At 50.9% G+C, this 24116-nt stretch overlaps 1 protein-coding gene across 4 annotated transcripts; it reads right to left on the bottom strand.

Moving 5' to 3' along the window:
• Window positions 1-6265: 6265 nt before the first annotated feature.
• Window positions 6266-23893, bottom strand: DNAJB12 (DnaJ heat shock protein family (Hsp40) member B12). Of its 4 annotated transcripts, none has more exons than XM_016162320.2 (9): window positions 23597-23893; window positions 16668-16848; window positions 15285-15430; window positions 13166-13351; window positions 12969-13048; window positions 11797-11906; window positions 9974-10146; window positions 9321-9418; window positions 6266-8125 (listed from the first exon to the last, which is right to left on the bottom strand). In XM_016162320.2, the coding sequence occupies exons 1-9, from the start codon at window positions 23727-23729 to the stop codon at window positions 8096-8098; spliced, it is 1137 nt and encodes a 378-aa protein (XP_016017806.1). In that variant the 5' UTR covers window positions 23730-23893; the 3' UTR covers window positions 6266-8095. The 4 variants fall into 4 exon arrangements, with proteins under 4 accessions (XP_016017806.1, XP_036078842.1, XP_016017807.1 ...); XM_036222949.1 differs by having other exon boundaries at window positions 9267-9418; window positions 23597-23798; XM_036222950.1 differs by having other exon boundaries at window positions 8006-8125; window positions 9273-9418; window positions 23597-23798.
• Window positions 23894-24116: the final 223 nt, after the last annotated feature.

Genomic DNA, 24116 nt, shown 5'->3' with positions numbered 1-24116 from the left:
CTGGCCTAGTCCAGCCTCTTTGCTATCAGGGGATGGTTCTCTTCACCTTCACAGGAGAGGGACTGGGCCTAGGCTGTGAGAAAGGCCAGGACTTCTGGGGTGGCTGAGAGACCCGTGAAACACCTTGAAGGGGAATGGTGGGAAGTCAGCAAAAGGTTGTGTGCAAGGGCCGAGCTGGTGTTGGGAGAGGAGGGCAACTCTCCACCCTCAGCGAGGACTGGGGAGAAACACTGAGAGTAACAAGAAATAATGACAAGAGCACAGGGTTTGTATCAGGGGAGCCCACTTACTGCCAGGTGCCTCGGTCTCCAACTGTAAACTGCAAAGAGGGGCATCTGTCCACCTGCCTCAGATATTTGAGGCGAGGAATCTGAGAGAATGCTTGGACAGTGATTGACAAGCTGGACAGCTGGGGCTGGGGTCTTCGGTCAGCTGGAGAGGCCTTACTGAGGCTGAGATCTTGGCTAGTTGGGGAAATGTGCAGAGGATGCTTTTGCCCTCCTATCCATCCCAGATCAGCATCCGGGGCCTCACCTTTAGGGTCATATAGGGGGCTATGGCTGAGGCCCAGACCTTGCTGGGGGTACCCCCTCTTTTCCATTGTCTTCCTCATTCTCGGGGTGTTATTGGCTCTTTTCCCACAACCAGAGGTCTGTGGCCCAGTCATCAGCTCTGACACAACTGAGCTGGGTGACCTTAGGCAAACCACTTCCCTTTTCTGGGCCTCGGTTTCCTCCTTGGTAAAATCATGGGGTTAGATTAGGTCTCTGGTTTTTAAATATTTATATTAAAAAATATTTTAAAATATTTATTTCAGTAGTAGAATCTCTTTCCCGGTCAAAGTTCTATTTACACTCAACAAGAGTTAACAGTGAATGACTGAAATATGAGCAGGGCTGGAACCCCAGGCCCCCTCACGCTCACCCTCACACCTTGGGGGCCCAAGGGTTCCACAGGACACGATTTGAGAACCCCTCTTCAGGGTGCCTGCTATCTTAACACTCTATTATTTGTGGCTCAAGGGCAAGGATGTCCTCATTTCCTTTTCCAGGCAGCCCAGTATTTAGGCCCCAAGCCCAGCACTTCAGCACTTTCTGGCACCTTCTACCAAGTATAAAAATCTTCAAATTCTCTAACTCTTTGTTCCCACTGACACTGAGGTCTGTCTCAGCCCTTGTTACAGAGTTCAGTGGGGCCATAGATCCTGGTCCCTCCTCAGGGAAGTTATAGGACCAAGATATTCTGTGCCACAGCTGACCTTGTGGGATACTTCTGGACTTTTGAAGGACTTCCATATACCTCATTTCATACTTCCCCCACCTCCCTAACAGCATGCAAGACAAGTCTGAAATTCCCATTTCACATATGAGGAAAAGGGGCTCAGTGATCTAAGGAGACTGCCTCAAGACCCCTCTTCCTATAGGGGCAAAGCCGGGCACATAGCCAGAAAACCTGGTCCTTTCCTGGACCAGATCTAGACTTTCCCTAGCTTATCCCTGGATGCTGGCACCTGCAGGCACCAACGACAGAAAGAGGAGGTAAGAATATGAGGAAGGTAGGAAAGAGAGAAAACTTTCTTCCATATTCTAGAGGTTTAGGGATATATTCTTCCCAGCTAGCCAAAGAGGAAGGGTGAATCCTCGCACCCCCCACCCCTCCCCGTGTCCTGACTTCAGTCAGAGAGGTGCAGGGGGGCCAGGGAGGGAAGGGGGAGGAGGGGAGGCTGGGTCCTCAGAAACCGGGGCTGCAGAAACAAGTAGACAAGGTTGCCACTGGCCAGGCAGCTGACCCAGGGTCACCCAAGGGCTCTCAGGAGGTCCCGGTGCCTGCACTGACATCAGTAGTGCCCTGGAAGAACGTACTGTTTCTAAGCAGTCTTTTCTGGCTCAGTATGCCAGAGGCCCCTCCTCCCCTCTCCATGTGTCCCTCCCAGCCGCTGGGCTGGAAACATGAGCTGAGCAGAGTCAACAGTCCCTTGAATTGTGTTACACTGTGGCCTGCCAGCTCCGGAGCTAATAATATGAACAGATGTGGGTCATGCAACTCCATCCCGTGGCCCGAATCTCACCGCACTGCATGAACCCCTACGTTAAGGACTAATTCGGTGAGGTCTGTGGGATGATAATAGTAATTATAATTTAAAACTTTAAATGATACAAGTGAAAGTTCTGTATGTATATAATTTTAAATTATAACACAAAATATTAAATGATACCAACATCCTTAACAGCTGAAGCTTGAAAGCTGATCTCAGGATTTTGTGCCCAGGGCTTCAGTGCTGAGAAGGCACCAAGTGGAGACTGAGGCCCAGAGTCATCCAAGGAGAAGTGGCCCTGAGCTCGTATGCTACTTGAAGCCTGGGGCTCACAGCCTGAATGTCACCGAAACAGTTGCTGCCCGTGTGGCACCTGCAGTCCGGTGGTGGTAGTGGGATCTCGTCTGACATACAGGGGCCGGGGTGCCATCCTCAGCACACGGGCTAGTGGCCAGCAGGTAGCAAAGCCTGTCAGCAGTGACCCCGAGGCCCGGGGCCAGGTCAGCACTGGGGCAGCCAAGGGACAGAACTGGGTCTGAGTCCTGGAGTGGGTGGTGTCACCTGGCAGAGACCTGAGTGCTGGAGAGAGTATCCTCTTCTACTCATCAGGGGCGGTAACAGCTTCAGACCAGGGTCAGAGGCTTTCTCGAGGATGAGCACTGTTTATGGTTCTCATACTAGTCCCTGGTACACCCATCCTCACTCAGGGAGAGGAGGCATGGGGCATTCTCAACAGGACTCTGCTTCCCCCAGGAGGTAGGAAAACCGGGAAAGGCCCCACTCAGTGCTTATCCCACAAGAAACTGGTTACCTCTCCCCGCTGTCCAGCCGTATGCCAGTCCTTCTCCCCATAAGTGCACACTTCACTTGAGCCCTCACTCGAGGTCTGGGAGAAGTTTCCCTGGTCCTGCATGCAGGTTTATGGCTACAGAACTATCTACAGGGCTCCCTGGGTAGTTGCAATTGATAAGGTGGAGAAAACTGCAGAGAGACAGCCACGAGTGGCCATCAGAAAGGTGGCTGGGTCCTGAGAGGGGCCTTTCTTCCTTCAGCAGTGTTCACGGAGGCCTCACTGTGTCCAGGCTCTGGGGCTACAGCACCGAACAAGACAGGCCCCTGACTGGCCCTTGCCTCTCCAGGGTGTGAAGTTTCCCTCCAAGAACTGCACGAACACCTCTGGAATTACACTGTGTGAAGGCCAGGCCGGACTGAGGCTGTGGCCAGGCCAAGGCTGTGGGAACATGGGCAGGCCTCCCAGAGGAGATGGGGGTGGGAGGAGTAGCAAGGCAGCTGCTGGCAGAAGGAACTGGGGCAACGTGTCAGGAAAGGGTGGGTGGAGGAAGCTCCAGCGGGCAGCCAGGTCAGAGCATAAGGGGCCTGCCAGCAATGTGGAGCCAGGAAAAGGATCTCACTGTGCCCCTCTGGCCTCCACTTTCCCCATCTGTAAAAAGAGACTGCCAGCATCCTCCTGTGCTTCTCAGACAAATCTCTTAGGCCCCTCACTGTGTCTGTCCATCAGAAAAATGGCAACAATCCAGTTAAGGAAGTGGAGCCGCCACCGGAGTCCCTGAAGGCCCGGAGCCTGACCTCTTGCCCTTATCAGCATCAACTCTACTGCCCTCTCTAAGGAGAAGCCCAGCCAGAGTCAGATTTGCAAAAGGCAGCCCTGTTCTCCTAGGACTCTGTTTGGACTGAATTGTCCAAGGAGGGTAGGGGAAAGGTGTGGCAGTCAGACCCCCACTTTCCTCCCAAGCAGAATCCCAACTGTTGGGCTGCTTGGGAGCGGGGTCCTAGAGAATGCCTTCCTCACACCCCTCGTCCTGTCTGGGCCCTGCACCTTTATTTCTTACGCAAATGGATGTGGGGCTATGGAAGCAACAGGAGGCCTGGGCCCTGTCCTGGGGAAACATCCCCATGAGAACCTGGGGGAGAGCGGGAGACAGGTGAATGCCACACCAGGGCCTCCAGCTTTGCCAGTCCCTTCTGCCCCATCTCCCCACCTCCAACATGGCTAGCCTTACCCAGTTGCCTGTTTCTGTCAGCTGCCCTAAGTGCGGGGTCTCTTATTCATTCATTCCCAGTGAAGCTCCTTCTCTGCCCAAGACTACTGGGTATGACTGGCAAGGCGACAATTATAGATTGGGGACCTGGCCCACATACAGCTCCCTGAATGCGGTCACTTCTGTACTTTCCCAGCTCTAGGACTTTGCTCACACACTGTCTCCTCCGGCCAGAGTACCCACTCCGCCCCCAGCCCTGCCCACACTCTCACCTCCTTCGCAGATGCCGGTTCCTTTATCAAGAATCCTGAGCACGAGCTGCTTGCACCTGCCTTGCTCCCAGGTTTGTTTTATCACAGTCCCACAGGACTCTGTTGAACACTGACTTCTACCCCTGCCCCATGGCTCCCCCAGGGCAGTCCCCATCTGTCACCTTTGTGGTTTGAGTGCCTGGAATGGGACTTAACACTCAGTTGGTGAATCAGTTAATCTTTGTAGATTAAGAATAGAGCTTCCTATGTATCACCCTGTTAAGTGCTGTCTATGTGATAACCCTTTTATTCCTCACAATAACTCAATGAGATAGGTGGATTTTTGTTTTGTTTTTTACTCCCATTTTGAAAATGAGGACACTCAGGCAGAGGGAGGTTAGGTGACATGCCCAAGGCTACACAGCCAGTAGATAGATCCAGCCCAGGCAGTGGGGCTGCGGGGTCCATAATGACACCCAACAACTGATCTACTATGCTGCCTCTTGGGGGTGATGCCAACTTAGGGAAGTTATCTTGCGCAACTGGGTGGACACCTTTGTCAGCTAGGAGAGAGTGTGCCTGCTTTTGCGGGAAGCCCATCCATCCCCAGCCCAAGCCCCTCAGATTAAGTTCCATTTTCCTTAGTGCGGCCTTTCTTCCCTTTTGAACTCAGGTCTTACACCATTATGCTTGGCACAAATGGGGTTGCTCTCCTTGAGGACAGTGAATTTGGGTTCAGCGAATGTTTGCAGAATGATTACTTTGCTATATACACCCATAAAGACATGCACAACTTCACGAAGACCATTGGTCGCTGCATTCCCTCCCCTAAGCCTCAGCTTACTGCTCTGGGAAATGGGCTGACTCACCCAAATCACATGGTGTGACGTCTGGTAAAGATTCTGAGTGGCTCCAGAACACTGTGTCTGTTTACTTGACTCTTGGCACTGTGTGCCTACGTGTGCCTGCCCTAGACAGCCAGGTGACTTTGCCAGGGTGGGGATGACGATACAGTTGGGCCACAATATGTGCTCCTAGTAGCAGTTCCCTTAGAGACCTGGGGGGCAGCCTGAGATGTGGAGATAAGTTGGCGGGTCCTGGGAGCTTGAATGGGCTAGTGGTTTTTCCACCTGACAGTGGGTGGGGAACACTTGTCAAAGGCTCTTTTTTTGCAGCAAACAGTTGGAGGGAGTCTGTCCCGCCCCTTCTGGCTTGCTGAGCTGCACCGGGACAGCTTGGGTAAATGGGGGTGGCTGGCACTGCCTCTGCCAACTGCAGCTAACAAGTGGCAGCTCGCAGACCAGGCAGGACAGGCTGTGGTGACCCCGGGCAGGGCAACCAATAAGCTCTCAGGCTGCAGTGGCACCACCAGGCAGCCCGCCTGTCTTTGGCTGGAGCAGCAGTGGGAGGGGCCTCGGGCCGCCAGTCAGGGCTGCAGAGCTCTGTCTCTGGGAGGCCCAGGCAAATCTGCTGTTCCATTCACAGGAAGCCCCGATCTGGGCTGCCTCATTTTTAAGTTTTCCGACCTCTGGGAGAGGGCGGGCTGTGGGGGTGGTGTGGGAAGGATGGCTGGGAAGACTGTGCAGCCAGAGATAGAAACTCAGAGAACTTTCCCCTCCTGGGCTTGAGCTCCAGGCAGGGGAAAAGAAAGATCCTGAATCCTTTTGCTCACAGTAGGCCTGATAGAATTGAAAGGGTGGAGGGAGCAGAACAGGGGGAAGCAGAGGAGATCATGTCCTGGTTGCCAACCCAGGACTGGCATCAGGGACCCCAGGGTCCTGGCTTGAGTCCCTTACCCTTTACCTGGATGGAGTCAGCCCTGGAACAACACTGGTGACCTAAGTGGCTGTCAGCTGGAGCAAGGGGTGAGGGGGACATTCAGGCTTGACACCAAAAATTCTTTGTGGGATGTTAGTAGCAACAGATGTTTGTGGCCCCCACCTTAGCCCCCTTGCTCAATGCAGACCCAGCACAGCCAATCACATAATAAACATATATTTATAGATGTACAATTTCAGAATTCTAATTCAAGAAATACAGCTTCTCAGGGGATCCTTTAGGATCTATGTTCTTATTGCACATGGGTCAGCCTGTCTAGGGACATCTACCATGACCAGCTGGTCAGAGTGGTGGGGCAGAGCACCAGGGCCACCTCAATGGGGCACTCTTGCCCATGTCTAGTTCTCATCATCTCTCTGGGCCCGGGTGGCTGCTTCATCACAGGGCAGGACCTTGTTCAAAAACCAGATTTGACATTTCTTTACCAAGCTTCCTTTCCCAGCAGGAATCTCATTTGTTGGAGGACTTTAAAAAAAGAGCCAGGAGAAGCTCTGGGAGGATGGTTATCACCTCCTGGCTGGTAGCTTGGGGAAGTAAGGCTTTGGAAGATGGCAGGCTCAATAACACCCACTGCCAGAGGGAAATTCGGGAAAAACGGTAATTCCAAAAGACCCAGTTGAACCTGTGGGAATAAATAAAATCTCCCTCCCTTTTCCTGGCAGCAACTGCTGTTTTGAGAAAAATCCTCATTTGAAAGTGAGGATAAGAAAACCTTTCTGGTTCAGGTGCATCCTTTGTCCAAAGTGGAAGAGAAGGCCGAGTGGCATCATGTCCACGGAGGGCAGAGACAGAGGTGCCCGCAGGTGTGGACTTTCTTCAGGAGTCGGCTGCTGCCCTGGGGTCCTGGGTACCACCTGGCTGACTCTTGGAGGAAGAGCCTTCTGGAGTCCTTGGTGTATGACTCAGGAAAAACCAGTGGCAACAATGAATCTGTGCCCTGTGGCACCTATAAGGCAAAACTCACTTAGGGATAAGGGGGGAAGGTGGCTAGGCAAAACCTGGTCCCCCTCCCAACCCTGCTGTTCTCTGTGGCAAGGGATCAGAGGGCTCCTGGGCACCAGGACAAAGAGCCCATCTGAGCTGGCCAAAGCTTGAGGTGGGTGGTCTCACCCCTGAAGACAGTCTGGGGCCTCTACCATGACTCAATACTGACCTGGCATGTGGCCCTAAGGGCACTTTCTCCCCTCACAGCCTGCTCTCCTTCAGCTTAACCACAAACCTTCAAAACCTGGCAACTGTCACAAGTTTTCTACAGATTTATACTATCATGATTGCTGCTGCCATCAAAAACAGGCTGGGATTGAGGGGACTCTTAAAAGCTACGACCCGGCTTTCCTATGCTGTCAGCTGTGGCTAACGTCTAGCCTCTGAAGGACCAGGTTGCCTTCCCCAAACAGTCCTCGTTTTCTAAAATAGAAATCAGCTAAACAACTTAACCAAATCCCTGCATAGTTTAAAAAGTAGACTATATATGTGTGTATATATATATATATATCTTTATATATGCTATTTACATATAAATAGATATATATATATACACATATACGTGCATCTATAAATTACATTCTCTGGAGAGTTCTCTCTGCCTCCTCTCTGTCCTTGGCCAACACCTCTGACTGGCTTGCACTGAGAGGTGACCAGAAGCTCCTGGGAGGGGGAAGAAAGGCAGTTGGGTGCCCCCTCCCCCAGCCCTTCCCACAGACATTTGCTGCAAGTTTTACATTCTACTTTCGTTGCCATGGTTTCTGTATCCTAGGAGAGAGCTGATGTGGAGCCTGAGCCTCTGCCAGCCATGGGAGGAAGGGAAGCAGTCCCGTGGCCAGTTTTCCTGTCTGTCCTAAGAGCTTTCTGCATTAACTGGGTGAGAGAGAGGGCGGTTGTACGGCGTTCGGCCTCCAATTCCATTTTAATGTTTTTTCTTTTTATGTCTTTCCTTAAATATAAAGTCCATCACCTTGGCTCAGTGCATGTCACCAAAAATTCTCCAGGGATTTCATGGTCTGGGGAGGAGAATAGTAACAGTTAGCTTGGCAGTCACGTGCCCAGAGTCTCTAGTTCAGCCCACAGGAACAAGCAACCCTCCCTGCTGCTGTCCTGCCCACCTCAGCCGCACCCAACTGCCTTTCTGCAGTCTGCTTCACTCTCCTGGAGGCACAAGCAAACAAGCTCAAAGCAGAGAGCCTGTACCTGGATCCCTGCCAAGGGGACGCAGGCAGAGGTGTGGACAGGGTACCAACATGAAAAGGCCCTTAACCGGTTATGCCCACATTCCTCTGGATTTGGTCCAAGTTGTCCCCTCTGGAAAATGCTGGGAGCAGAGCCCACAACCCACACATAGGGGTAAAGGAATCAGGGAGCCTGCTATCAGTAACTTTCATTTTTTTCCTGTCCCTTCTGTGCTGAGGGCTCTGCAGTTGACCCTGAACTTATGACTTTCTGTTCCTTTCCTCAGACCACAGGTGAGACGCCTGGGCAGGCTGAATGACTGTGGCTTCCAGGCTTCCTGGCATAGCAGCAAGGGACTGAGGGAGGAGGAGCGAGGGGGAAGGAGGAGGAGCGAGAGCAAGACTGAGCCAGCATGTGATCCCACCAGAGAGGATTAGTCCTGGCGCAGAGGCCTCTCAGGCTCCCAGCCTTTTGGCTCCCTCCCCTGCCCACTGTTGGGCTCCAGTCTTTTTCTGTTTCCTACTGTCTGGAAGGGCAGGGGGAGAAGGGCTCTTGGCCCACCTGTTCCCACATGGTTCTCCCTGGTGGCGAGTGTGTGGGGGCTCTTCTGGGCCCAATAATATTCAGTGGCCTAAGTATCAGGGCACAGATAATAAAGAAAAAGGGACTTGATGGCTGGAACAGACCAAGGAGGCACAGTGGCTCTTGGGCTCCCCCTTCTGCCTAGCTCTTGGGTACCCCATAGCCCCAGAGCCAGGGAACAGGGTGGGTGTAGGGTGAAGAGTAGAGGCCTGAAGCCGACCTCAGTTTCCCAGTATGCCCCAGAGCTGCCCCAACCCTACAGGCTAGAGGTCAGGCTGGGGACAAGGAGTCTGTGCCATCATGACCAGGCTCCCTCCCTCCCACCCTTCTGTGTCTCATGATCAGGGCCAGAGCTGCCAGGAGTTGCAGGGCAGAGGAGGCCCTGGCTCATACTTGGACCTCGGTAGCGTGGCTGGCCCAGGACTATCCATGCAGGGAGGCCTGCACCTCTGACAGTCGGTTACAGCTTGGGGTGCCCATCTTCTGTGCTTTGTGGTACATATTTGTGTCGCCGAAGTAGCGGGCCCGGTATAGCAAGCCTTCCTCTGCAAAGTAATGGGGCAGGGTTAGGACACAAACCGATACCTACTGAAGGCTGCTAGGGCACCTGCCTAGCCTGCAGGGACAGGAGGAAGGCTGTGACAGGCTCAGGAGCGGGGGCCACGCTCGCCCCCCTTTAGGGAGGACCCTGAAGGAGCAAAGACTATGATTCCAACTTGGGAGGGGGACAGAGGCCCTTTCTACAGAGTATGGGTGAGGCCAGCCAAGGTAAGAACCTGTCATCCTGGTAAGACCTCCTCAGGGTCCTACAGATAGAGCCAGATGTCCAGTTAGAGGGGTGACCAGGAGATCTGCTCAAATCTCTATGTACTTACCTGTAGCCAAACAGGCTGATTGCAGTGATTTATGGGAACTGAGAGGAAATCTCCAGGTGTCCCCTGGCTTTGGCCCCAGGGAAACACAGGAGTAGAGCCCAGCTCTTAGCTTGGAGGTGGCTGGTGCGGGGCAGTGGCAGGTGCTGGGCCCACAAATCACAGAGGGAGCAGGGTTTTCCCATTCTTTGCTCTTGAGCTCTGTGCCCCCAACACACGCACACTCACTTTGCTGCTTCTCCTTCCAGCAGTTGTTTCGGAGGTTGGCAATATAATCATCTTCCACGTTCCGTTCAACTGTTTTCAGGCTGGAACCTGTGTACTCCTCAGAGAAGGTGTCTGCTACGTAGTAGATGACGTTGAGGTGATCAGTGACTCGCTTGTGGATGTGGCCCACCGACCTGGCCAGAAATACACCAGGCACAATGTGGGCACTGGTCCCAGGCCCAGGGAAGCTCTATGGAGATGAGGCCCCTGACAGGAGGTGCAACGCAGGCCACAGTAGTTGCTTACCTCCCAAACTAGAAGAGGAACTTGCACACTAACCAAAATGAAGGTCTGAAGAAAAGGCAGGATGTTTCTCCCATGAGTGGCTCAGCCTAGGGCAAGCTCTTCCTCAGGCTCCTTGCTCACTACACTGTTGACTCGGGGAACTTTGGGGAGAAGCCCCTTTCTGAGAGATCCTGGTCAGGGTAGTAGGGAACCCGGCATGAGTCTGAGCTCCATTTCTGACAAGCTGTATGACTTGAGCTCCCTGTGCCTCTGTTTCCTCATTCATCCCCTAAGCCAATCCTTGCTGAAGGCCTGCCTGCCTTCAACTTCCCAGGAGTTGTATCTTTCCAGCTCTCAGATTCTATATTCCAGCTCCAGAAGCAGGCTCACAGGCTGTGGAAAGAGCCTCAACATGCAGGCAGGAGCCAGTGTTCCAGGGAGAACAGTCCTTGCCTGCCCAATGCTGCTTCTCATTTCTCCAGCTGTAAAGGGCTGGCATTAGGCCACAGAGAGCCTGCGCTGGCTAGTGTGGGCCCAGTGGACAGACTCTGCCCCCTGCTGGCTGAGAGGGATGCTGCCAGGCTCCCTGCTAGAGCCAAGCTGCTTGGTGGGTGGGAGCAAAGGGTTTCCATCAGTAGAAGCTGAGTATCTAGTAGGTCAAGTGCTAGAAATAAATTAGGGGAGCTAACACCTTAAAAATCAAATAACTTGCTCAAATTCACTATTGGCAGTTGAGATCACATATTCATTCAACAAATATTGTTGAGCATTTCTAATGAGCCTGGAATTTTGTGTGTATCGTTCATTTAATTTTCACAAGCAGGGAGATGTTGTTCCCATTTTATAGATGAGGAAACCAAAACTCAGATAAGTTATGTAACTTGTCCAAGGTCACACAGCTGCTTAGGTAGCAGAGGAGCTAGGGTTGAAAGCCAATTTTGCTGTCTGACTCTAGAGCCCTTGTTCTTTCCATGGCTCTTGTTCTTTTCATGGCCCTAGAGCCCCTACCCTGAGCATAAGAACAGAGGTTCTTATCTCAAGGTCAACAGACAATATGGGGGGTTGGGTCATGAAGTCCGTGAAATCACATGCAAAATTGTGTGTGTGTGTGTGTGTGTGTGTGTGCGCGCGTGCACAGTGTTTCAGGGAAAAGATCTGAGGTTTTCATTAAGTTTTCTTAGGGGACTGTGATCATAAAAAGATTAAGAACCTCTCTGCTTACACAATGCCTTCCTGTTGAATTATACACCTGAAACTTACTGGATTTTGTTAACCGATGTCACCATAAGAGAAACAAACAAACAAACAAACAAACAAACTACTAGAGGATATAACGAAAATTCCTCTTATCCAAAAAAAATTAAAATAAAAAAAGCAAAGTAAAAATAAAAATCAAGAACCTCTGCTCAACAGGGAAAGTATATTTTCTTGATTCTAAGCCAGCTTTCTGCATTGTGATCAAAAACTTGTAGGATGGAAAGGAAAGTCCCAGATGGCTGCTGAGATATAGTCCCAATCTGCCCAACATCCCAGCCTCACCCCCAGCTACAGGTACTCACGGCCTTGGGCTCAGACTGTAGGGTGGACTGGAGACCATGAGCTGGCTGAGAGCTGACACGAGGATCAGGATGAGGATGGGCATCAGTTGGACGAATACCCCCAGCCCGCCCTGGAAGGAAGAGCCAGTGGTCACCCAAGCTGGAACTGGGTGGGAGTCTGTCGTCAGCCACAGTCACCACCAGCTCCCTCAGCACAGTGTAGCTCGGGTGGTGGGAGGCAGTTTCCATGAAAGCAGGCCATGACAATACCTTCTTCCTTTCCCTCTCATAGGTCCCTAAAATACATACGCCCCTCTACTTGCCAGCTTCCCCAGATACTAACAAAACAGCAGCTGGTGTCAAATACAGGAGGAAGGTGGGTATATGCATTTACTTTTGAGAGACTACCAAAAAAATGAGCAAAAGTGGCTGCCTCCAGGAGAAGGGGGGGCAGAGCTGGAGGGAGATTTTCACTACATTGCCTTTTTGAATTTTAAACTATACAAATATATTGCCGATTAAAAAATTACCAGTTAGAAAATCATAAATATCAATTTTTTCACTGTGTGATAATCTGTGATTTAAAAATTCTTCTCTGTATTAAATACATGCAAAATAAAAGTTTAAAAAAATAAATCAAAGCATAAGGCCACATTGTTGGAGCAAAAGGGAACCCCTCTGCCTGCCATAATTTTAAATGCTCCAGGGTTGTTCACAGTATTTTAATTTTACTCAGCTAGCTGCTCTTGTGGCATTCAAAATGTGTTTGAAGCCGTGTCTTGTTATAGCTTTTGCATACATTTTTGAGTATTGAAAAGAAGGGTCAGCACCTATTTGTCACCTTTTACAATTCTCTCATGAAACTTTCCACTGCTTGAAAATGTTACTTTCGCTCTATGAGTAAATGAACTAACTGCACAAAGGCTGCTCACACTCCACCCTGCCTATAGGTGGAAAACATTCTGCATTACATTCTCCAAAAGAAGCCATCAAATCCCCACTCCTTCCAGTGGACGATGTGGAGTGAGGCTCCCTCTGGTGTCACACAGCAGAATGGCAAGGGAGGCCCAAGATGGCTCCTTGGCTGAGAGTTGTGGGAATACTACCATCCCAGAATGGACAGCTGGGCATGTCACTGCTGGGCATGTCACTAGCCCCCCGCCCCAGGTCTCCCCAGCGCCTTCCTCACTCACGTCACCCTGGTTCTCCCTGCGGTCCTGCCTTTGCTGGTAGGTATAACGCATACGGCCGTTGCTGTAGACGTGGACGTTACCTGGGGGTCAGAGGGACTGAGTCAGGAGTGGGGCTGCTGGGAAAGGGAGAGGCTGGCATCCAGTCTCCCACTATCACCTCCGGGGAGACCTGGCTGTGGGGAGGGTTGGGAACTTACTAGACGGAAAGCCACCACCAAAGAACATGTTGAAGAGGTCTTCAGGGGAGATGTCGGCCTCAAAGCCACGGTGGAAGTCCCCATGCCCATGGCCGTGACGGGCTGCCTGGCTCTTGTCATCACCGAACTGGTCATACTGCTTCCTCTTCTCAGGGTTGCTAAGTACTGCATATGCTGTGCCAATGGCTAGAAAGGAGTTAGAAAGGTCAGGGCTGCGGAATGTTAGGAGTGCGGGTGGAGGCTCTCATGGAAGCCAAGAGCTCACTTCCTAAAGTACTTAAGTGGTGCTTTAGGAAGCAGGAGTCCTTGGGGCCACTGGGAAGTTCAGCTGTTGGGCAAGCGGGAATACCTGTAAGTGGATCTGGGCAGCTTGGGCTGGGTGGAGGATTAACACTCAGGCTCCTCGCTCTCCACCTCATGATGAGAGTCCAACTTTTTCTACACACCAGGCCCTTTATGGGCATTCTCTTATTTATTCCAACAGCAACCCCATTTCCATTTTATCAATGAGAAAACAGGCCTAGAGAAGTTCAGTGTAAGGTCACAGAGCTCTGATACTACAGAGCCAGGAATCAAATCCAGGTATGTCTTGCTTCAAGTCTGCTCTCTGACTTTATGACCCCACACCTATTCCTCCCTTGCGAGATGCCCAGTGGGGTGGGGCATTCCAATCTGCAGGTTATGCAATCTTAAAGTCACAGTGTAACATGAGGTCTAAACAGACATATGATGTGCTGCTGCGAACTGGAAGCAGCAGGAACTTCCAGGAGAGGCCAAAGTCCCAGTTCCAGTCCAGGCTCCTCTGCCGCTGGTAGTGTGGCCTGGCCGAGGCGCCCTCTCTTCCCCGAGCTCCAGGTCCCAGCTGTTGTTCTTCTGCCTGGCCCTGAGGCCTCCCTAGGAGAGCTCCCCAGGTGGGAAGCCTGTGCCCCAAAGGATGTCAGCTTGGGCTCTCCTGAGTCTCCTGCTCCCTCTCAAGCAGCCCACTCTTTTACAAGAGTGTGTCAGACCTGCATCTGCAACCTGCAACCCCTGAGAATAAGGAGAATTCCCCTCCTCCTCCCATTCTGACAAGGCTCTAAGGTCAGATCTGGCCCCTCACTGCCTTTCAGAGCAGGGTGCAGGCAGAGGTCAGGCCAGAGAAACATTAACTACAGCTACCTTGCCTCCCTACTCTGATTCTCCTTGTCCTTCTGGAGCTGGCTGACAGGCAGCAGGGGATGATGCCTGCAGACTGTCCTGTGTAGGACCAATCCCAAGCAGTCTGGAATGGAATACCTGCAGTGGGCCCCCAAAGACAGCACACTAGGTCTCAGGGGTCCGCTCTGCCACTGGCTCCTCACCCAGATATGGCCACAGGCCCAGTACTGTGCAGTACCCTACCTGGGCCAGGAGGGTCTAGTCACTATACTATATCCCAGAGAGAGGTGAGCCTAAGACAAGGAGGACAAGGCAAGCATGAAAGAAGAGATGTCTGGGGAGATGTGAAATTGCAATGCCCAGTAATAGTGCTGGCACAGAGTCTGCACCTGTATGCCTGACAGACTCAATGAAAATACAAATGGTTAAAGGGCAGCTGATGATTTTAGCCAGAACAAAATACTCATCCCAGAACCAACAGGCCCTGAGGCTAGAGAGACTGTGTTGTCCCCTGCTGCAGGCCCTAGGGTATGTGTGGAGTAAGACAGAAAGAGAGTGTATGTGTAATGGGGTTTGGGGGGAGGCTGGCTATGGTGCTGAGGAGGTCACCAGGCCAGAGGCCCTGACACGGGGCTGCCCAATTTCTCAGCACAAGGAAAATTGCTGCCAAGATCCCAAGATGGGGAAGTGCATAGAGGTGAGTCAGGAGAACTGCTGCCTCTCCTCAATCACTGTGCAGCCTTGGAGAAGCCATGGGTCCTCCTTTGCTTCAGTTCTCTTCCTCTAATCCCCGGGCAGAGGTGGCACTATCTTAGCTCTGACAGAACTGTGAGGCTAGGGGTGGTTACTAGGACCTTCTTAGGAAGCAGCTCCTGAGTCTGTAGGACTTAGATCCAAGACTACTTCCTGGAAAAGTCTCTGATTCACTCCTAAGGACAGGAGATATAAACACCAAAACGTCAGAAAACCAGGGCTGGCTTACCTTTGAAAGCTTCAGTGGCGCCAGGTGCATGGTTCTTGTCTGGGTGGAATTTGAGGGCCAGCTTGCGGTAGGCCTTCTTCAGGTCCTCATCTGAGGCCCCTCTGCTCACCCCCAGGATCTCATAGTAATCTTTACACTGCTTGACCCTGATGGGAGAGAAGAGCATGTGGGGGAGCTCTACATGGGCCCGTGGCACTGAGGTGGGTGAGGAATAAGTGGCAAGGGTACACAGCTCTGAGTTGACTTAGGGGAACAAGTCAGACCTAGAGAACAAGGGAGCATCAGGAAGCTCCAGCTGGGATGGGATCTGAGCAGCGCCCCGTGGAAACACCAAGAATACATTTAGGACTTAAGAGGGGGCAGCTGCTCTGTTTGCCAGGCCAGGAACCACTGCCCTTTGCCAAAAGCACCCTCACTGCAGGAAACCTCAGAAAGACTATCAATCAGGGTTCTCTGCCCAAGGGCAGGTGTGGCCCAAACTCGGCTAGCTGTCTCCTCCTGACAATCTGATTCTCGAGTGGGCAACACTAAGGCCATAACAGGCATCTGTTCACCCTATCTCAGGACCCTGAAGAGACTCTGCTTCTCTTGCATCAATTCTTATTTCTTGGGTCCCTGGAGACCCTGATTCTTGGCCTTTTCCAAGCTTTCCTGTCTCCCCTCAATCAGTTTCTACTGCTTACAGCTGATAGACTTGTCTGGTCAAAACCCTGTCTTGTCAGAAAAATGTAAACTTGTCATGTGCATTTATGGCAAACTACAGTCATGCTAGGTTGCACGCAGGCTGAACCCCAGTCCTGAAATTAGCAGCCAGGACCATGTGGGAATGACTGTGGAGGGATCTCGAGGACAGTTTGGGGGGAGGCCTGGGGAGAAATAAGACCTGGGGTCTCTACTCCTGAGAAGCCTTGGCTGGACCGTCTCAGCCAGTATTGAGCCCAAACCGTGGAGGGATAACTGTCTTTTGTCTCCACTTTACTCCACACAGGCTCTGGTCTGAAAGGGTCTTTGTTGAGGGTGTGGGTTGGGGGAAAATCTGGTGGAGCAGACCAGGCTTCATTTCTATCTGACAAACAGAGCTGTGTAAAGAGGCCAGGCCTGCCTGGCCAGCAGCAGAGGAAGCCAGCGGTGTCAGCGTTTCCAGCCTCTGCTGTGGGCTGTCTCGGTGGGAGGAGAGAGTGGAGCCCTGATTCTCACACTATATTCCAGGGCCCGGTGAGCCTGACCACTGGAACCTTCTCCATCTTTAAGACCCTCCCAGGGCCCATACAGACCATAGGTAGCAGTGAGGTGGAGGATGTGCCACAGGAAGCCGTCTCTAGACTTGAGAACTTCCCACCACCATGGGGCCCCGACCCCTGCCCTCTGGGCCCAGCCCTCTACCTTTTCACGGCTGCTACTTGTTCTGCAGTGTAGCCTTTGGTGCTCTCTCCTCCTCCGGCTTCGCCGTTGGCCGAGGGGGTGTCGGATCCACCTGCTTTCCTATGGGTTGCATGTGTCGTGTCTGTAGGTTGGGGTTGGTCACCAGCAGACTGTGGTTTCTGGTTGAGGGACTCGATCAGGCCTGTGCGAGGAAAGGAAACCATTCAAGGTTCCTGCTCCAACAAGGCCATGTACCCTACCTGCTTATTTTCCCTGTTAAGCCACAAGCCCTTTTCCTGACTCGAGCCTGTGGGGGGCTAGCGGGATAGTCACCTGCTCTCTCAGGCCCCACAGTCCTCAGGAGTCAGCAGGGTATATATAGGTCATTTTAAACTCTGCATAAGAAAAAACTATTTTTTTCTTTTTTTCTGTTCCCCAAAATAAACTATTAATCCTTCAATTTTTTCTTAAATCTTAAAATAGTGTGTCCAACAGCCATCCTCTGTTAAAAGCTGAGATGAGCAAAGTGCTGTGCAATGGGCATTCCACTTAGCAAGACTATCTGATTCAGCTGAGATTGGTCGAGAAGGATTTCTAGAGGCTTACACTTAGCCGATGAAGAGGAACGGGGGCAATGAATTTGCCCCAGAGGGCCAGGGGTAGTGCGAGACTCAGGATCAACATCTGCTGTGCTAACTACTTGCTGATTTTTTTAAAATTTTTCAAATGGCTGGCCATGTCAAATGTCCTCCTTCAGTGTTCAGAGTCTATACAGGTCATTAGCTGTCACCCTCAGGTTAGTGGTTATTCATACCCAAGTCCTTGGTTCCTGCTAACTCTGTAAGGGCAGGCTCAAATATCTGGCATTAGTCTCCTGTGCCATTTCAGGAGCCAAAACAGTTCTGAACCCCCTAGTCTTGCCTGGGGCACAATGCCCTGGGAACCCAGGCAAGCACCCAAGACACTTCTGTGCTGACAAAGGACAGCATCATAGTCCAGTGCGCCCTAGCTTCTTTCAAGTGTTCCAGGTGCCTGCTGGGCTCAAGGCACTGTGCTGGGTGTCAGACACCCTATACTGTGACTCACCCAAGGGACCTTGAGCATGGCTTGCTCAGAACAGAACACTGGGACTCAAGTGGACCTATGTGCCCTGAGCCACTGCTGTTAGTTGCTCACGGGCTCTCATCGAGCCAGCAGCTGGGAAATCCATACAGAGGAGCTAATAGCTGAGTTTGGCCCACATGAGGGAGGTGGAGAAACAGCTCCTGTAGCAAACCCTGAGAGGGCACTCTTAGAGGAGCAACAGTGATGCGTGCTCACTATGTCAGGCGGGTATGGGCACAGTGCGCTGCATGTATTAGCTCATCCAGTCTTCACGACAGCCTTAGAGGTAGGTCTTACTACTACCATCCCCATTATGAGGAGCTGTGTATTTGATCAACTTGCCCATGGCTGTACAAGCTCGGTAGGCAGCACTTGAATCCCATAATGTCCAACTTACAGGACCTTGCTCTTAACTGTGCTGTTAGCCTGGACCACACAAATCTGGCAGGGGAAACCACTTTCCCAGTCATTCCAAGTATAGAAGAGAATTCAGAAAGACCCAGGTTTCAAATCTCGGCTCAGCTAAATCCTATAACCCTAGTCAATCTGTAAAACCTCTTCCTCACAATGGGGGTATGAAGATGAAATGAGACAATGTGTACAAGCACCCAGCATGGAGACTGACATACAGTAAGAGTGCAAAATGAGTAGCTGCTATTATGACCTGGGCCAATGAACTAGCTGGTCAGGAAGATGAGAGGACTTGAGGTGGTGGGGGTGGGGAGCTTCGAGGCTTAGGAAAGCAAAGTTTCAGCACTTAGCAGGCTTTGGACCCACTTGCAACCATGATATTTTACACTGTCCCATGTGCCAGGTCCATGCCAGGCATCAAGGGAATGGCAAAGAAAGAAACTCGAAGATGAAGAGATGCTGATCAAATGGGACAGAGGGAGGAGCTTGGTTTGCTGAGTTTTTAAGGGCTTTTAAAAAAGTTGTTTGTTTAGATTTCTGGAAGCCCCAGTGGTCCAGGCTGAGCTGACATACCCCAAGGACAACATGACCAGCCATTAGATTGCGATACACAAGAATGTCAGCCAGAAGATGGGACGGACTCTCTCCAGTACTTCTCAGGGAATAGTCTGGAAGCTTTTCAGGGCAGTTACACGGAGTCAGCCACTCTAATTTCCCTAGGCTGCAAAAAGAAAGCTCTGGTTCAGAAGATGATTCCTGCTTGAGTTAGCAATGAGAAACTTTTGGTTGCTGACAAGTAGGTCTCTTTTGTGGCCCAGATATCCCTTCTACCAGGTCCGTGGGGGTGTGACTGCCTCATCCTGACTCACTGTTACATCCCTAAATGGCACAGTGGCTGATTGGCAAATGTCACAAAGGAGTAGGAGGTAAAACGTCTTAATGTGGCTCTGGCTGAAGTCATTGTGGGAAAGTGTGGAATTTGTAGACAGACATGGCCACATTCAAATCCTGATTTGCCCCTTCCCAGTAAAGCTGGCAGACACTTAGAAAGGGAAACTGGTGGAAGAAACCAAAACGGGTGGGAGGAGTGGTAGCTGAGGCAGAGGTGAAAGCATTTCTATAGTCGAAGCCACCAGGCGTGTGCCCTCCTCAAACCCGGACTGGAGAGTCATTGCTTGGGTTCAAACCTGGCTCTGCCACTTGCTAGCAAGGTCATCTTAGACAAGTTAACAACTTCTGCATGAAAATGTATCTCTCTCATGAGAGAGTTGGAAGAGTAAAGGCGTAAATGCATATATAAAGAACTTGGCCCAATGTCTAGCAAATACTGTCATCTGTTACTGCGACTTTTATTTCCAGGCTCTCTCCATGTACCTGTAATGCTCAAAGTGAGCTGGGAAAGGGAGATTAGAGTAGGGAAATAGTCTGGGAGTGGAGCTAGACAGTCTGGTTCTTTTGCTAAGCAGTCATGTAGCCTTGTCAAATTATCGAATTCCTCAGTGAAGACATGATCCCTGCCTTCACAGGGTTGCTCTGAGGGGTAAGATTCAGTGAAATCAGGTGACTGGAAGGGCTGAGCACTCAGTGAGGTTCATGAAGGCTGATTCAAGTAGACAACCCCACCCTGGCCCTCGCCAGTATCTGTGTAACTCTCACTCCTAGGCCCTGAATGCCAAAACCTCTTGGCAACTAATCCTCCCCATTCCCGTGCACTGGCCTTCCCAGCATGGCCTTCCTGACTTAGCTTGGATGCAGAACCAGCCATTTCATAGAACTTCAGGCAGCCTACACACTGCAGGATCATTCAGGTCAACCCTTTCTTTGTATACTGGGGAAGCTAAGGCCTACAGATGTTCTCATCAGCTCCCTAGAAAACTTGGTACCTTCCACCATCGTTGCTAAGCCTCAGGCAAAGCCAGTGGCTACCAGGTTGCCAGGCACTGTATAGAAACTCTCGGAAAGGGACTGACTGGCTCTACTACATCTGCCCTGTGGCATCTCAGTTTAGTGCCTGACTTTGGCTGCACAGCATGACTGTCCAGACCTTGGTGCCCCCCGGTGCTACCTTCTGCAGATTGAGTTTCAAGTCCCCTCATATCCTTTTCACTGTGAGGTCCCTTGACCCTTCAAGGTTGCTCTGAGCCTCCTCTCACCCTAAACCTTCCCTTTGTCTGTCCTTCCACTTCTCCAAGACCAATCCTCCACTAATGCTCTTGATCCTAACCTTTCATTTCTCAACTTGTCCTTTTCCCATGTGGCCTCTGCAGCAACCGACAGTGCTACTCAACACCTCCCTGACATGTTGCTCCATGGCTACCTGGCAGCTGTTCGCTCCTGGGATAGACTCTTCCTGTTGTTGCTCCATTGTACTCTATGGTTAAGAACAGATGTGCCCCATGGGAGTGACAATAGCAACCTTCTCTACAAATTTCGCACTTTCCTACAATGACTTCAGCCAGGCACAACTCCAATGAGCTCCATCAAACTGAGACCAGACTTTAGCTGAGACCTGGAGCTCTCTCCTGACAGCTCCTTTGGAACAAGCCACTAGCATCTTGTACTCTGCTTATTTCTTCCCTTTCATGTTCTTCAGCCTTGGTTTCTTCCCAGTCACACAGGTTTGGATTCTGAGTCCCCATTTCTTCTCAGCATTCCTCTCTTACACAGAATTGGTACCTCTGACCTTTTCTCCAATGACCTTATCTTCCTCCAGACTGCCTTATCTCAGGCCCTGCAATTGTTTCCCAACTGGTTTCTACCTTGAGTCTCTCTTCTCTCTTATTAATACTTCATGCTGTTGTCTTTTAAGAAAAATACCCTTCTCTTATTCCTGCCATCAAAAACTTCAATAGTTTTTTCACTAAATACAGCATAAAGTGAATATCCTGGGCTGGCAGGAAAGAATTTCCACAATCCGGCCCCATTCTACTTTCCAAACTCAATCTTCTCTGTACTCAAATTACCACCTGCACAGCCTCCAAATCTTGCCACTCTTGACTCCTTCCCCCAAACCTCTTACAACTTCCAGCCTCCATGTCTTTCTCTTAGCATGCCCTTTTCCAAGTCTACCCTCTGCCAAAGTAGTTTAAATGTTGCCTCTCATCCTACTTCCTAAAGCCTTCTCTCACTGTAATCCACCATTATTTTTCTGTCCTCACTATGCTTATAATTTAATGTTCAGAAGATCGTCCTTCACACCCCCTACTCCTGGCACTCCCCTCCACATCACCAGACTGTGAACCAATCCATGGAGGGCAAGGACTAGATTCTTCATGTCCATCCTTAAGTCCTCAGCATCTAACACTGTGCTTATTTTTTGTTTAATGACATTGTTTTATGGCTTATAATTTTTTCTGTAATTTGTTTCCTTCACTAGATCATACACTCCATAAGGCAAAGGATCAAGTCTTGCCAATGCTGCTATACCACTTAGCACCAAGCAGAGAACTTCGCAAACAAAACAAAAAATTTGTTTGCACTTAATGAGCATCTGGAATGAGCTCGGACCTAAAATATCAAATACCAGATAGACAACACTACTTAGTATTTTTCTGACCAAGATCTCCCCATCCCAGGCCTAAATTAAGCCCAGGTCCCTGTCAGCTCAATGCAGGGCTGGAGATGGTACAGGTGACATTTACAGAGAGGCACGAGGTATATACTTTTTCCCAGAATATCACAAATATGACAAATATGCAGCAGGTGACTCTTTTGCCTGAGCAAATTCCAATGCTTGAGCCCCAGGAAGGACATCTACGCTCCTGAACTAGCCCAGGAGGCCTGCTGACAGGAACATCTACACGAGCTCTATTGTTACCATCCTTTCTTGGCTGCCTGCTCCTGAGCCCCCAGAGGCTTCGAATTCAGAATTCAGATCCCCCCTACCCCACCCTGCTCTCCTCTTATACAGTGTGATTTATTTTATAAAGAAGCTCCTTCAGTAGGTTACCTCAGGAGTCCTGGAAAATGCAGACTGAAATCCTGAGAAGATGCAATTAGGCCAAAAGATTAACATGCAAGAGGCAGGAGGCAGGAGGCAGGAAAATTCAGGCGTTCCAGGCAGCCTCTTCTGCCAGGGTTCCTCTTTCTCAATTTCATAATCTGGGCAAGGATGGTTAGGAGGCCGATAGCTGCTCTTCAATTTCATTATATTCCTTTAGTAAACATTTACAGAGTCACAGAGCTTTCCAATTTCTAACGATTTCTTGGGTAAGTCTCTTGCCTCTGAGATATTTCCTCATCTATAGAACAAAGATAATAATCTTTGCTCTACCTCCCTGGTAGGGTAGGCTCAAGTGAAAAAATGCATTCAAAAGAGATTTTTAAATTGAAAAGCCCTATGGGTGTTACTGTTGTTCACAATATCTGTGCCAACCCTTCGATCTTCTAGGTAAGTAAATCCAAGCTCAGAAAGATCACATGGTAGCAGTCAGGATGATAACCCTGGTCTTCTGATTCTGAGTACCTGGCATACACAAGACGGTTTACTAAATAGTAATTGCAGGCACAAACCCGATCTTAAACGGACTACCTCTTTCTCTCCTCCAGTTTGTATTATGAAAAACTTCTTTGAAGACTTAGGTTAAAGAAAAACAGGGTTTCCAGGTACAGCGAAATGATGAGTCGAGACGACCTCATTATTCTCTCCCTGGTTTGGAAGGCTTCAGTCCAGGGCTGCAGAGCATGACAGCCTGGTGCTGTCCAGCCGTCCATATGACTAGCCACTGATGGACTCTTGGGGGCGAGTGTGGGTGGGGGTGGCTGCGGCCAACGTCTTCCAGACAGTCTGCTCTGGATCTCACAAACGGGTGAAGAGGCTCCAGGAAGGAGTGAGAAACCGGGTTTCTGGGCACACCGTCCAAGGTGGTGGTATGGAGTGGAGGGGAAAGGTAGCTCTAGTTTCGGGAGAGTGGTCCCTGTCCTTCATCTGGAGACGACCAAGGAAGGGAGCGAAGATATGAAGACGCCTTTCCAGGCAGTCAGAAGTTCGGAGTCTTTTTTCCCTTTCTAGAACCCTTTCTCTCCTTCAGAGGAGTTATGCTTATTTTCCTAAACTATAACATTTCCCAGGCCGGCAATGGCCCCTGGGCCACCGAATGGCCGCTTGGGAAAAGTAGTTCGATTTCGCTTCCAGGTTAGTTCCCTTCGCCCCGTCTGCCAGTGCCTCTCATTCTTGGGAACTCCAAATCTCAGAGGGTTCCGCAAACACCCGGAAAGCTGAAGTCGAGGTGGCCCTTCTCATCCTATCTGTAGCATCCCGCGGCGGCATGAGAGCGAAAGACTACACCTCCCAGCAGCCACCGCGCGTCCCAGTGCGCAGGCGTAGCCGCGCCTCGTCTCCCCTCCCCCTCCTCCAACTGCTCCCGTCGGTCCGTTCCCGTATTCCCCCCATCAGTTCTAATGTCCCCTCTGTCTCGCCGGCACCTCACACTCACCGCGAACTCGCGGCGTCGGGTACAGTCGCTGCGCCTTCTCCAGGAAGCGGAGCGCCCGGTCGGGCTGGTTGCTCTGGATGGCCTTGAGGGCGATGCTAATACAGCGCTCGGCTTCATCCTTGTTGGATTCCATGGCGGAACCAGAGCGCGGAACCAGGGAGGGGGAGGCCGGGAGAGCGAAGGGCTGCGCCAGCTGTCGGCGCGTTGCGATGCAGGCGGGCGCAGGCTGATGACATAAAGCCTCCGCCCCTCCTTTCTGAGGTTTGGGCGAGGGCGGAAGGGCTACCGTATGTCTTCTAAGAGGGCGATGTTTAAGGGATGTTAAGGGTGCATGCCCACATTTCTGGAAGCCGAAGGGTTATATTCAGAGCTCTTAAAGTTGAATATGCTTGCACGTTCTTGGTAGTAACTCTGTGTATTTGAGACAAAGGTCATTTATTTATTTATAAAACATATGTCTTGAGAACCCACTATTTGCCAGGCCGGGTATACAGTGGTGAACAAAATAAAGCCCTTGCCC

Source organism: Rousettus aegyptiacus, unplaced genomic scaffold (assembly GCF_014176215.1).
Source record: "Rousettus aegyptiacus isolate mRouAeg1 unplaced genomic scaffold, mRouAeg1.p scaffold_m13_p_6, whole genome shotgun sequence".
Classification (NCBI taxonomy): domain Eukaryota; kingdom Metazoa; phylum Chordata; class Mammalia; order Chiroptera; family Pteropodidae; genus Rousettus; species Rousettus aegyptiacus.
The sequence above is the reverse complement of the archived record's forward strand: the minus strand, read 5'-3'. Positions and strand labels throughout refer to the sequence as shown.

Excerpts from the sequence above, each read along its gene's own strand:
- DNAJB12 (XM_016162320.2), bottom strand. The coding sequence starts at position 23,729 with ATGGAATCCAACAAGGATGAAGCCGAGCGCTGTATTAGCATCGCCCTC. Across the intron at positions 11,907-12,968 it reads GCAGGGAGAACCAGGGTGAC|GGCGGGCTGGGGGTATTCGT; the intron begins GTGAGTGAGGAA and ends TCTTCCTTCCAG. Across the intron at positions 8,126-9,320 it reads GCTGTAACCGACTGTCAGAG|ACCATGAAATCCCTGGAGAA; the intron begins GTGCAGGCCTCC and ends TCTCCTCCCCAG.